General features: G+C 47.2%; 1 protein-coding gene across 1 annotated transcript; it reads left to right on the forward strand.

Moving 5' to 3' along the window:
- The first annotated feature begins 416 nt into the window (after positions 1-416).
- LOC144141174 (uncharacterized) lies at positions 417-3,817 on the forward strand. Its single transcript, XM_077672731.1, has 3 exons — positions 417-465; positions 3,269-3,488; positions 3,717-3,817. Exons 1-3 carry the CDS (start codon positions 454-456, stop codon positions 3,800-3,802), a joined length of 318 nt encoding a protein of 105 aa, XP_077528857.1. The 5' UTR covers positions 417-453; the 3' UTR covers positions 3,803-3,817.
- The last annotated feature ends 7,814 nt before the right edge of the window (positions 3,818-11,631 follow it).

An 11,631-nucleotide genomic window follows, 5' to 3' on the forward strand; every position in this document is an offset into this window, starting at 1 on the left:
TGCGTGCCTAATAAATACATTACTCTGACCTAAATTTCAGTTTGGGTGTTGCGGGAATGTTCTTATTAGGGCCTTGGAGGTTACTCATTAACGATTAATAATCTGCTTAATGTAAGCATTCGTGGTTTGTGTGTGCTTTTCTTGTATTTCATCAAGTGCCACCACACTCACAGATTATGCACTTTCAGGTGCTGCTGCTGGCTGTCCGGGTTGGCTGGCTGGCTTTCAGTCCAGTTTCAAAGGCTTTGCCAGGGCCCTCCGTGGCCAACTGACACTGCACCTGCTGTACCCAAGTACTGCCTGGCCTTTCCTTGGTGCTGGGTACGCTTTGCCGCCAGGAATAGTCAATCCTTCATCCATCATCTGGCCGCTTGGACCACCCGTTCAGGAGCCAGCGCATTTGCTCAACGCATTGGTCCAGGCACCGCTGCCACATCAGTGCACCCACTGATTATGTACTTTCAGGTTAGTTATTTCATGTTGGAACCTGTCATAATGTATACCTGTTAGCAGTGCTCTAGCTCCTGGTTATTTGAAAGTTTCATGAAGCAGTGTTGTGCATTTTGAGTGTGTCATTGCTTAGCAGGGATATTGAAGCGAATCTGGGGCCAATGGCTAAAGTGCAAGAATAGAAATTGAACTGACTTTGAAGCAAGTATCCGTATGTAATCAAGCCAAGCAAACATTTAGGATTTTCGATATGGTTTTGAATTTGCAATACAGACTGGTGTGGAGCTACTTTCCATTTTAAGTAAGCTTACAATATTATCTACTTCAGATCATACTGTTATTAATCACACTATACCGAAAAGTACATACCGCAGTCTGTAGATTTTGTCGGCACTTTTTTCGCAGTCTCTCATGACAGGCACTATTCTCAGTGATTGGAGGATAGCCGAGGTAGCACCAGTCTTTAAAAAAATCAGGGACGGTACTTCACCATTAAATTTTCCTAACAAGCACCATACGCAGGGAACATTTCATCCACTCTCAAGTTGCTAATTATTTATAATATCACATTCGAATATCAGCACGGTTTTCACAAGGGTTACTTGAGAATTTTTCGCGTACCCAAGCTGCAGCATAAGTGTCTGATTGATTTTCGATGGCTTCCCGTCGATGAAACGGACCAAACATACCTCCAAAGAACAGAAACGTGCGATAAGGATTGAGCATGAGGGTGATTAAACAGCGCTTCCAAAAGCAGCGTACCACCGGGCTCATTCTGGCAAATTTGCCAGGCTCTAAGTCTGCGATTTAGCGCAACGACCCATTTACGGTGACACTCAAGCGACGCAGGAAATTTGTGCAGCCAATAGACTCCGCACATGCAGACACTTGTTTTGTCATGGTGCACTTCGCACGGTTCTTGCATGAGCACTTTGTGCTTACGCTGATTGTTGGTGCAGCCAGTAACGACGTAATCACGCCTGCCCGGACAAGTAGCTTCTGAACATCGCCAAGTAAAAGGCAATGATGGCAATTTTCCCAGAATTCCGAAAATAAACATCAATTGAGGATAAAAAGGTCAGGCGTCCTGCTGGCAGGACGAAACGTGGCCTCACAGGCAATGCCTGTCAGGACAAAGTGGTGTGGACTGGCCCGCCACCTTAGTGGGTTAGGAACAGAATTGATGGGCGAACGGGACACCTCTTGGAAGAATTAAACGTTCTCCTTAGGCACTGCCAAACTTGTTGCTGCTGAAATGCCAAATAAATGACACCGATTTTCGATGCCGTTCGGTGCGTCTGATATTCACGCATGGCACGGAGCAACAGCGTGGGACTCAGCGTCGTCTGCTCGCCCCGCAGTCCGAAAGAATTGGTGGCGCCCAGTGCAGGATGGAAATTGTTGTCTATCATGTCTGCTATAAAATATGCCCATGTGGTTGAGATTTCGGCGCATGTAAAGATGCGCAGGTTGTCAAAATTAATACGGAGCCCTCTACTATGGCTCACCTCACAGTCTGTGTAGCGTTGGTGCATTAAACCCGAGAATCAATCAATTATAATTTATGCTTCATCTACATTGAAAAGAAAACACTTGAAAATCTTTGTCCCCCAGGTAGAATCTCTGTCACCGCCACTGTATGTAATTTTATTGCACTCTTACCTCGCAGTCGATTCCACCCAGATCCTGTGCATAATCGCTCAGCATTGGAAGCTCAGGCGGAGGATGGTCATGCGCTCAACATACCAGAACACTGTCACTAGAGCACCTCTCAAACTCTCGTACTCCTCAAGAAGTGCGCAGCATGCCTGGGGGGGCACAGTAAAAACAGTGCCTCTTATCACACGCCACCACCACATGAAATATCGTTGCAGCTTTAAGTGCATAAATTTTCCTTATTCGAGCCACAGTCATTTAAAGCAATGAAAAAAAAATAAGGCAATCAGCGCGCGGAGATGACACAGACAGTGCAAAATTACCTTATCTGAGCCGCTGTCCGCACCTGTCCAATTGTCACGCTGTGCTAGCATTCATCGTGCAGCCTGCTTCGTGTTTGTGGTTGTAGGAGGCGTGAACAGCGCAGTGCGGAATTTCGAACCAAAAACAATGCTGGGTATCCCTTACGACAAGGCATTCGCAAACCCACAATCCTGCAGAAAGAACACCAGCCACACAAAAAGTTCCTGCTAGCACCACGCCGCAAACCACATTTCGCGTATGACCCTCGTGCACTGCTAGCCAATGAAAAAATGAAGGAGCAAATTGGCCTAGTTGTAACTAGGGTTCACTCTTTTCAATTTAAATAATTTAAAAAATCAATAACAGTCTGCTCATTTTATTTTGCTGAATCGGGTGCTAAAAAAAGGTCAGTTTTTTATGGATAGTTGCATGAGTCAGGGCAAGGCATCGTACTGCCTACTTTGTGTGCATTACAGCCATCTGACTATTTTAGCCCACATAACCTTTCATCCAGATTGACCTAACAGCACCCAAATGGTTTTTTTGGCCTTTCTACCACAAAGCAATACACCCACGGTGTACTGCAGTGGGCACTTGGCAAACACTTTAATGAATTCTTGAAACGCTTGTTTAAACAAGCCGAAAGCATGTTGAGGTATGCATGTTCACCCATAAAAACTAAAAATATACATTTAAATTAAATCTATTCGAAAAGAATTTTTAGTGGATCAATGCCAAAATCTGTAAATGAATTACCGTAATATTCTGAGAAATTGTTCATGGGTACTCAAACTCTTCATTGTCTCGATCCTGGAGTTCATGTTGGTTCAACTGTTTCGGTTTTATTTTCTGCTCGCAGGTTGACATTGGGGGCGGTGTGCTAATTGAGAAGGGGTACCTGGATCAGCTGGTGCATGCGTGTGCGAGTGGCCCTGGCAAATTTGCCAGGGCTCTTTTGCGCCATGTCTTCACTCCGGAGGAGCTCAAGGGGAAAACTCTCTTTGGAGGGAAAGGCAAAGCCCAGGGCGACACTCCTACAAAGCCAGGGTTGGACCCCGTGCGGGTGAAGGCTGTGGTCGGTGAGTGCACATGATTTACATTTAGAGTGCCAAGAACAAAGCTGTCATCTTTGTCAACTTGTAGCTAATCACCCGTTTTTCTTCATGTGCACAGTGAGATCAGTGCATCCCTTTTATGCTTTTTGGGAAAGTGTCTATTTTTGCACACTTTTATTACTAATTCTGAGAACTTGCTGAACACGTTTTCATTTTTTATAGTAAATCATAAATTCATTCTATCTCTTGCAGGCTACACGGGCCAGAAGTTTCCAGGTGTGAGCGCCGGTTACATAAAAAATAACCTATCATCGCTTTTGAATCGGGAAATAAAGTAAAAAGTGCACGCTGAACACCTTGTTTTTCTTTTTGCATGTCTGCATGAGGCAGAATTTTTAGTCACATGACATGCACTACTGCCACACCATAAACTCGTGTATTGGTGGTGCGATAAAATGTAGATTCTTGTTCAACCTACAATGATCGCAAAAACCTTTGAAAGAAATCGCAGCAGAAACACATTGAGCATTCGTGTAAAACTCAACAACATATCAACAGAAACGCATGGGGCACTCGTAAAAATCTCAACAAAATATCAACAGAAACGCATGTGGCACTCGTAAAAATCTCAACAAAATATCAACAGAAACACATTGGGCACTCATAAAAACCTCGACAAAATATCAATACGAAATTCAGTGGAGACTCAACGGAAAGGCAACAGAAAATCAATGGGAATTCGACGTAAGAAATTCAACGGAAAATCAATGAAACCACGGTGGCCACTTTTCCTGAAAAACTCAACAAATCCTCAACACAATCTCAACAGAAATTCTTTGGATACTCAACAATGTTTGTTGAGTGAATTCAACAAAATTTCTTATGAAACTCAACAATCATTTTTGTAAGGGAACGCCCCTGTAGGATTCGTACACGCGTAAGGGAGTGCCCAAATTCACGTAGACAGCTGTCACTCAGCGCGCTACGGAATATTCAATGAGGCGCCACCATCTTTGGGTCAACGGCCCGCTCGCGGACGAGCAAGCGCACGCGACCCCGCGGGGTGAGGGCGAAAGGCGGCGACAGTGCACGATGGCGACCGGAGCGCGTTAAAGGGCCCTAAATAGGCTGCCGAATGTTACAATTTTGAGTGCGCAGTGACTGGAGTACTATCCAAGGAACGTCATCCCGCAAAAATTGTTTAAATGCGTTAAGTATTAGCCGAGTTATCGCTCATTAAAAGGGACCACCCATAAGGCCTCGGGCTCTCCTCCTCTAGTAGCTCCTCCGAAGCACTGTGGAAGCCACGACGTCATCGATCCGGCACAAGTCCACCGAGAGAAACAAGACAATCCATCACCCTCCTTGATGTACGTGCAGTCATTGGCTGCGCTAAGCCCTGCGGCTCCGCCCACCAGATTCCAGTTGCACGGTGAGCGCTGTCGCTGTGGTTCGCGTTCGCGGCGCCGTACTGGGCAACGTCTCGTTCGTCACAGAGGCGCGTCATAGCCAGAAAGAACTGCGTCAGAGCGCGGCAGTGTGGCGGTAGAGTGAACTGTAATACTTGGGTAGTGGAAAAAGCGGCGGCTGCTCCCCACGGCGCCCTTGAAGCCAAACGTGTCAACCGCCGCGCGTGGCGCTGGTGTGCCCCGCCCGAGGAGATCCCGAAGCGGCGCGCGTTGATCGACGTGCCGCTATGCTGTTGTTCGGCGATTCACGCTGTGTTTTGACGTTTTTTAACCGCTGCACTTGGTCTTTTTTGCGTGTAATTACAAGAGGAGCCTTGCAGGCACTGCACTTATGCTTAAGTGTTCTTGATTCTGTCTTTTAGTGGTAATACGGACAGGGTGTTATGCGTGCGACGGTCTCTAATTGCAGAAGGGCCATGGCTGGCTCATGCAGTTTGAAAGGATTGTGCAGTATTGTGGGGTGGGACTGCACCCCTAATAAATTTATGTGATTGCTAGAAATATTTTATATTTGCGACTTGTTTTACCCTGCTTTTATTTGTTGAGTTCCTAACTGTTCATAATTATCTTACGTCTGCAAGACGTGGGCAGTACATTTCATGAACTTGTGCATTTCTAAAGCGCTAATTATTTTATGTTAATGGATAACCAGCGTTCCAATGAACTGTGCACTTTTAAAATGATCGCGCGATAAAGTGTGCCATGCGGTGCTTTTCTTAGAACTACGTACGGTCGCGAAATGTTGATGCTTCTCGCTGACTTGAGTGAAAAGTTTAAAACGTATCGTGTGTGTTGCGTGAGTTAGTGCACTGCAAGGGCCCGGGCCAGGTACCACGCATTTTCTCTGGCCCGGGCCAGGCTCGGGCTTCAACAAAAATATTTTGGAATGTGCTTGCCCGAGCGCATGCATGCAGTGTCTTCGTGATGGTTGATGCCAAAAAGTTGCCGCATTGATCATTTAGCTTAAATGAAAAACAAAAAAATCCAAGTGCGAGGTCACCGCGGCGCCGTTAAAAATATCTTTCGCTGATACTATACTCAAAAAATATTTTCTATGTCAGGATATATATATATATATATATATATATATAAAGCGAATCAGAAAATGGGAAATGAGGGGCTCTGTGAAATAAGACAGAAAATAAGGGTTGGCAGTCAAGAAAATCTCGGAAAGCAAAGGGGAGGTTGTGGTGGGTCATAGAAACAGATGAAGAATTTTTTGAGTCAGAAAGAAAGTGGTGAAAAAATGACCGCCGGGTGGGATCCGAACCCCCGACCTCCAGAATACCGGTCTGGTGCACACCAGACCGGTATTCTGGAGGTCGTGGGTTCGGATCCCACCAGACCGGTATTCTGGAGATCGTGGGTTCGGATCCCACCCGGCGGGCATTTTTTCACCACTTTCTTTCTGACTCAAAAAATTCTACATCTGTTTCTATGACCCACCACAACCTCCCCTTTGCTTTCCGAGGTTTTCTCGACTGTCAACCATTATTATATATATATATATATATATATATATGTGTGTGTGTGTGTGTGTGTGTGTGTGTGTGTGTGTGTGTGTGTGTGTGTGTGTGTGTGTTGTACAAAGCTCGGTCCAAGTTTAAGAAAATTAAATGCGATATATCTGTATATATACTCGCTCTAGGTTGAAAAGGCTGATTTTTTTCGGGCTCATACTATGTCGGACGCGGGCGGATATTTAGAAACAGTCTGGCGGGCTCAGGCTTATTTAAATGTGTGTGTGTGTGTGTGTCTGTGCACGCACACTTGCACACACACACACACGCAGGCACGCACGTACGCGCACGCACGCACGTGCGAACACACACACACACACACGCACACACACGCACACACACACACGCGCGCACACGCACATACACACACACACGCACACGCACATACACACGCGCACACACACACGCGCGCGCGCACACACACACACACGCGCACGCACGCGCAAACACACATACGCGCACGCATGCACGCACGGACGCACACACGCGCGCGCACACGCACGCGCAATGAAATTATGTTTATTTAATAAATAAAATGATCACGCAATAAAATTATGCCGTGTGACTTGGTGCTTTTCCGAGAATTGCGGTTTCGAATCCTGTATTTGCGCTCTTTCCGTTGACTTGACTGAAGTTTTAAGACATCTGTTATGTGTGCTGCATGGGTCAAATTTGAAAAAAAAGAAAACGGGAAACGTTTGCGTACGCACGACGCTGTTTGCTCGGTATGCAGAACTTGATAGAAAAATCAGCAAGAAAATAAAGAAAAAAATCAGAAGTGACGTATGCTGGCCGGCCTAAAGCCCGGCACTCTTTCCACAGTTGACACAATACGATAGCGAAATCATCAAACAACGAAGAAAAAAATATCGGCATGATGACGAGCTCGATCGCTAAAGCACGGCGCGGTCTGCTCGGTTGGCTAAATGGGATGAAGAAATGAGCAAACAGTAAATACATGACGTAGCTACCTTTTCCATAAAAACCCTGGTACATTAATAGCATTATCAACGGTTTTTACAAGAAAAAAGAACTGTAGCCCCTCGGAGACTGCCCCAACGCACGCCTACCCGCTGCTACCCGAGGCGAAAAAGCGCTCGGGCGGGGCACGCGAGCGCCACCGCGCGGGGTTGACACGAAGTGCCTCACTTAGCGGCGGCCGCTTTTTCCACTACCCATGTATTCTAGTTCATTCTAGTGGCGGCAAGGTATGGTTGGTGAGCCAGGAGAGAAAGTGAAATCTTTTTTTCGTGTTTGTGCGGCCCCTGCTTTACGCAGAGGTGTAATATTTGGCATACGTTGTCGTGAAGGGGTGCTCTAGCGATTTCGCGATTGAAATAGCGACCTTAGGAAACCTATTTAGGGCCCCTTTAACAATGGACGCGCGGCGCACGCTCCGACGTCGGCAATTACACCTCCCCGGCGCACCACGCCTCCGATTCTAGGAACCCGGCGGCGCCGTCTGCGTTTTCAATGGGGGATTATCCCCGTGGTATTCGGTCGGCCAGACAATCCTTCTCCCGTGCATGCCGTGACAAATTGGCGACGGCTGCCTCGTAGAGTCCACAGAGTTGAGCCACCAGACAGAGTGGCGGGTTCTCACGAGCTGCCTGCGCGCCTGGCCACTGAGCTCATAAGTGGACCTTACACCCCCCTTAAAATAAACAGTCCAAATATTCTATAATCACCGATTGTTCGAACCCTTTCGAATATTCGAAATCTTTCGAATACATAGTTTTCAAAGCGAATACGAATATAACATATTTGATATTCGAGTAATATTCAAAATTTTCGAACATTCGCACACCCCTAGAGTGTGACACGTTGTTATGTGAACCACCAAAGCAAACAATACTGCTGCCATAATGCTCTGGCAGTAGTAAAGTAATTATAGAAAGCTTATGATAGCCTTGTACATAAAGGTCTAAGGGTGGACCTCCATGAACGACTTGTTACTCACGTGATTTCAGGTGTGGTTTAATGTATATTCCACACACCGGGGGAACAATTGTAATGACTCAGAACATCGGCTCACCTCAACTGGGTGTAGCTGTACACGAGACACCCCAACTACGGGGACGGCATTACATGTAGCAAAGTGGCAGGTGCAAAATACAAGCTATTTATTATGCGCATCGTAAATATCCGGTGACCTCAGTAACATCAGATTTGCTGAGCACGTTCCCTTGCTAAGTAACTCGGGGGACGAATTGCAAAGCACGATTACCGCACTGTACAAACAGAGTTGAACCGTGGGCCTGATGATTAGTATGCAGAAAACTAAAGTAATGATCGATAACCTCAGGACAGCACAGCGGTTTGAGATAGGTGGCGAAGCAGTGGACGTGGTAAGCGAATATATCTACTTAGGCCAAGTTGTGACCCCGGATCCTAACCATGAGGCAGAGATAATTAGAAGGATAAGAATGGGGTGGAGTGCATTCGGCAGGCATTCTGAGATAACGAATAGCCGCATACCATTGTACCTGAAGAAGAAGGTGTATGACAGCTGCATCTTACCGGTACTCACCTACGGGACAGAAACTTGGAGGCCCAGTAAGAGGGTTCAACTTAAATTGAGGACGACTCAGCGGCAATGGAACGGACGATGATAGGTGTAACATTAAAGGACACGAAGAAAGCAGAGTGGGTCAGGTAACAAACGCGTGTTCGGGACATATTAGTAGAAATTAAGAAGAAGATATGGATGTAGGCAGGGCATGTAATGCGAAGGCAAGATAACCCTTGGTCATTAAGGGTAACAGAGTGGATCCCTAGAGAAGGCAAGCGTTGCAGGGAGCGGCAGAAAGTTAGATGGGCAGATGACATCAAGAAGTTTGCGGGGATAAATTGGCCGCAGTTAGCACAGGACCCGGGTAATCGGAAATTAATGGGAGAGGCCTTTGCCCTGCAGTGGGTGTCGATAGGTTGGTGATGAAATAAATATCCCGTAGGGGCTACGATTAGCATTGCGCACCATTGAATAACGGTGGGTAAACCATGACTCGACAAACTCTCAGATGCGCCACCGCTGTCGTGTGGTGATGGTATTAGGGTGAGATAATCAAAGGGGTGGACATTTTTTAGTGTTTCACCAGTTTCGTACCTGCACGTGTAGCATTTTCAGCATTAGAAGCACCTCCCTTCTTTTGTGTTCCTCGTCGCCTCCGCGGAATATTTGGTCCATGGTACAAGGAAAGGTCCATGACAAATTTTGCTTACATAACTTAGCAGCCTTTTTTGCCACTGGTGATGCATATGCCAGGGAGTAGACTAAAGAAAGTAGATAAACGACATGGCACTTCATTGTAGGCGCAAAGATTGTATGTAAAATATGTAGAACTGTAGATGCAAAGTTACCAGGTAAACGTGTAGGTGGACGCTGCTCTTAGTTGTTACGGGCGACGAAGCAGGGAGGTTTATTTACATCGTGATCCCGACACACCAGGGGAAGCAACGGCCACTCAGAGTCCACTCGTCCACCTGCATTTCTTTCAGCCGATCCCATTCTTCCTGAATGTATTGGCATCATCGGCATTCAGGCAAGTGTATATATGGTTGTAACGTTTCCCTCGGCACAGATGAAGCCCTCTGGGCGAGTTCATTCGTTTCACGGGGATGAAACGGTTTCAGGCGAGCTACATGTGCAACTTGACTCTTGGTGTGACAGCTACCGCTGGCAGTGAGCCGCGATAGGACATAGCGCCACTTGACCTCTCACACACGCCAAAACGGCCATCGTACTTTGCGAGCAGTTTCGGACATAACCTGCGCTTACGCAGAGGCTTCCAAAGGTATACCAAGTCGCCCAGATTGAAATGAATGTTCCGGTGTTGGCGATCATGACGCCACTTCCAAGACTCTTGTGAGGTCAGAATGCGGGTCGACGGGCTTCTTCGGCACGGCAAAGAATGTCAGCTATATCAGGGCTGGTACGGTCGCGAATGGGATCATGGTATCGGGAGCGCTTCGACGCAAACAAGTGTAGACGAGGGAAAAAAGCTGTAGCCAGACGTCTTTTGCTTTGCGGTAGTATAGTTGTAGGTGAGAAACAGCAAGATAGCACCCCAGTTCCGGTGATCGGAAGCCCCGTTCTAGGAAAGCATGTTAGTTAGTGTCCGATTTGTGCGCTCGGTAAAGCCATTGGTCTGCGGGTGATAGTGGGTGGAATGTCGACTGTGGGTAGCCCAAAGACGAAGCGTTGCATTGGTGATGTCCGCAGTAAACTGGCGTCCTCAGTCCCTGATAATGACGCGAGGGGGTCTATGACGAAGCAAAATAGAACAGAAGACAAAGCTTGGTATTGCTGGAGGAGTTGTGGACGGTAAGGAAGAGGTCCCGGCGTAAAGCGAGAGGCAGACTGGGTACATGGTCCCAGTAGGTCTATCCCGACTTTTTAGAAAGGGGCCCGTTGGTGGGTTTACGGGGTGAAGTTAATCGGCAGCAGCAGTGTTTGGACGTTTGTGACGTTGGCCAAAGGAGCAGCTGGACACATACCGTTCCATTGTTTCGCGCATCTTGGGCCAATAAAAACGTTTAAGTCCCATATGACGAGAGGTAACATCATCATGCATGACTTTGAGAACACAGGGGCGCAGGGTTTGCGGCACCTCAAGCAGATGACGAGCTCTCTCGAAAGAGCAGTCCTTTTAATGCGAAGATTTCTAGCTCTACCAGCCAACGGTTTTTTCGTGGCGTACGGGACAACAAAGTCCCAACGAGGCAGAGGTGGCAGCGGAGGGGAGGATTGGGGCGGAGGGTTTCACTTACGGTGAAACCCTCCGTAAGTGAAACCGATGAAAATCATGATCTCATTAGTATTTTAAATCAGCTACGCCACGCCGATCTCGTCTAGGTACTCAAATAACGCCACTAGTGCTTTGCATTGAGCTGAAGGAGAGGGCCATGGACCGAGGAGTACTTTTAGGCTTATTTCTCCAGGACGTAGGCGCTCGATCTCCTGCACCAAACGGCACCTTGTAAGCGGGGCACTCTATCAGTACGTGTTACACGGTTTCGGGCGATCCGCAGTTTTCACAGTAAGGATTCGAGGCTGCACCGAGTCCAAAGAGGTATGTTTCCGTAAGCACTGCACTGGGGCGTAATCGGTAGTATAAAGTTTGAAGTCGGCGCGGAAGTCGCTGTGGCAGCTTAATCCTGAGATCGGGGTCTACGTAG

The sequence above is a fragment of the Haemaphysalis longicornis genome, unplaced genomic scaffold, assembly GCF_048455015.1.
Source record: "Haemaphysalis longicornis isolate Haplotype H1 unplaced genomic scaffold, Haemaphysalis longicornis Haplotype H1 scaffold_6, whole genome shotgun sequence".
Taxonomy (NCBI): Eukaryota; Metazoa; Arthropoda; class Arachnida; order Ixodida; family Ixodidae; genus Haemaphysalis; species Haemaphysalis longicornis.

What these genes read in the sequence shown, in the direction of transcription:
- LOC144141174 (XM_077672731.1), top strand. An exon ending in GCGGGTGAAGGCTGTGGTCG is followed by an intron (nt 3,489 to 3,716) that starts GTGAGTGCACAT and finishes TATCTCTTGCAG; the next exon opens with GCTACACGGGCCAGAAGTTT.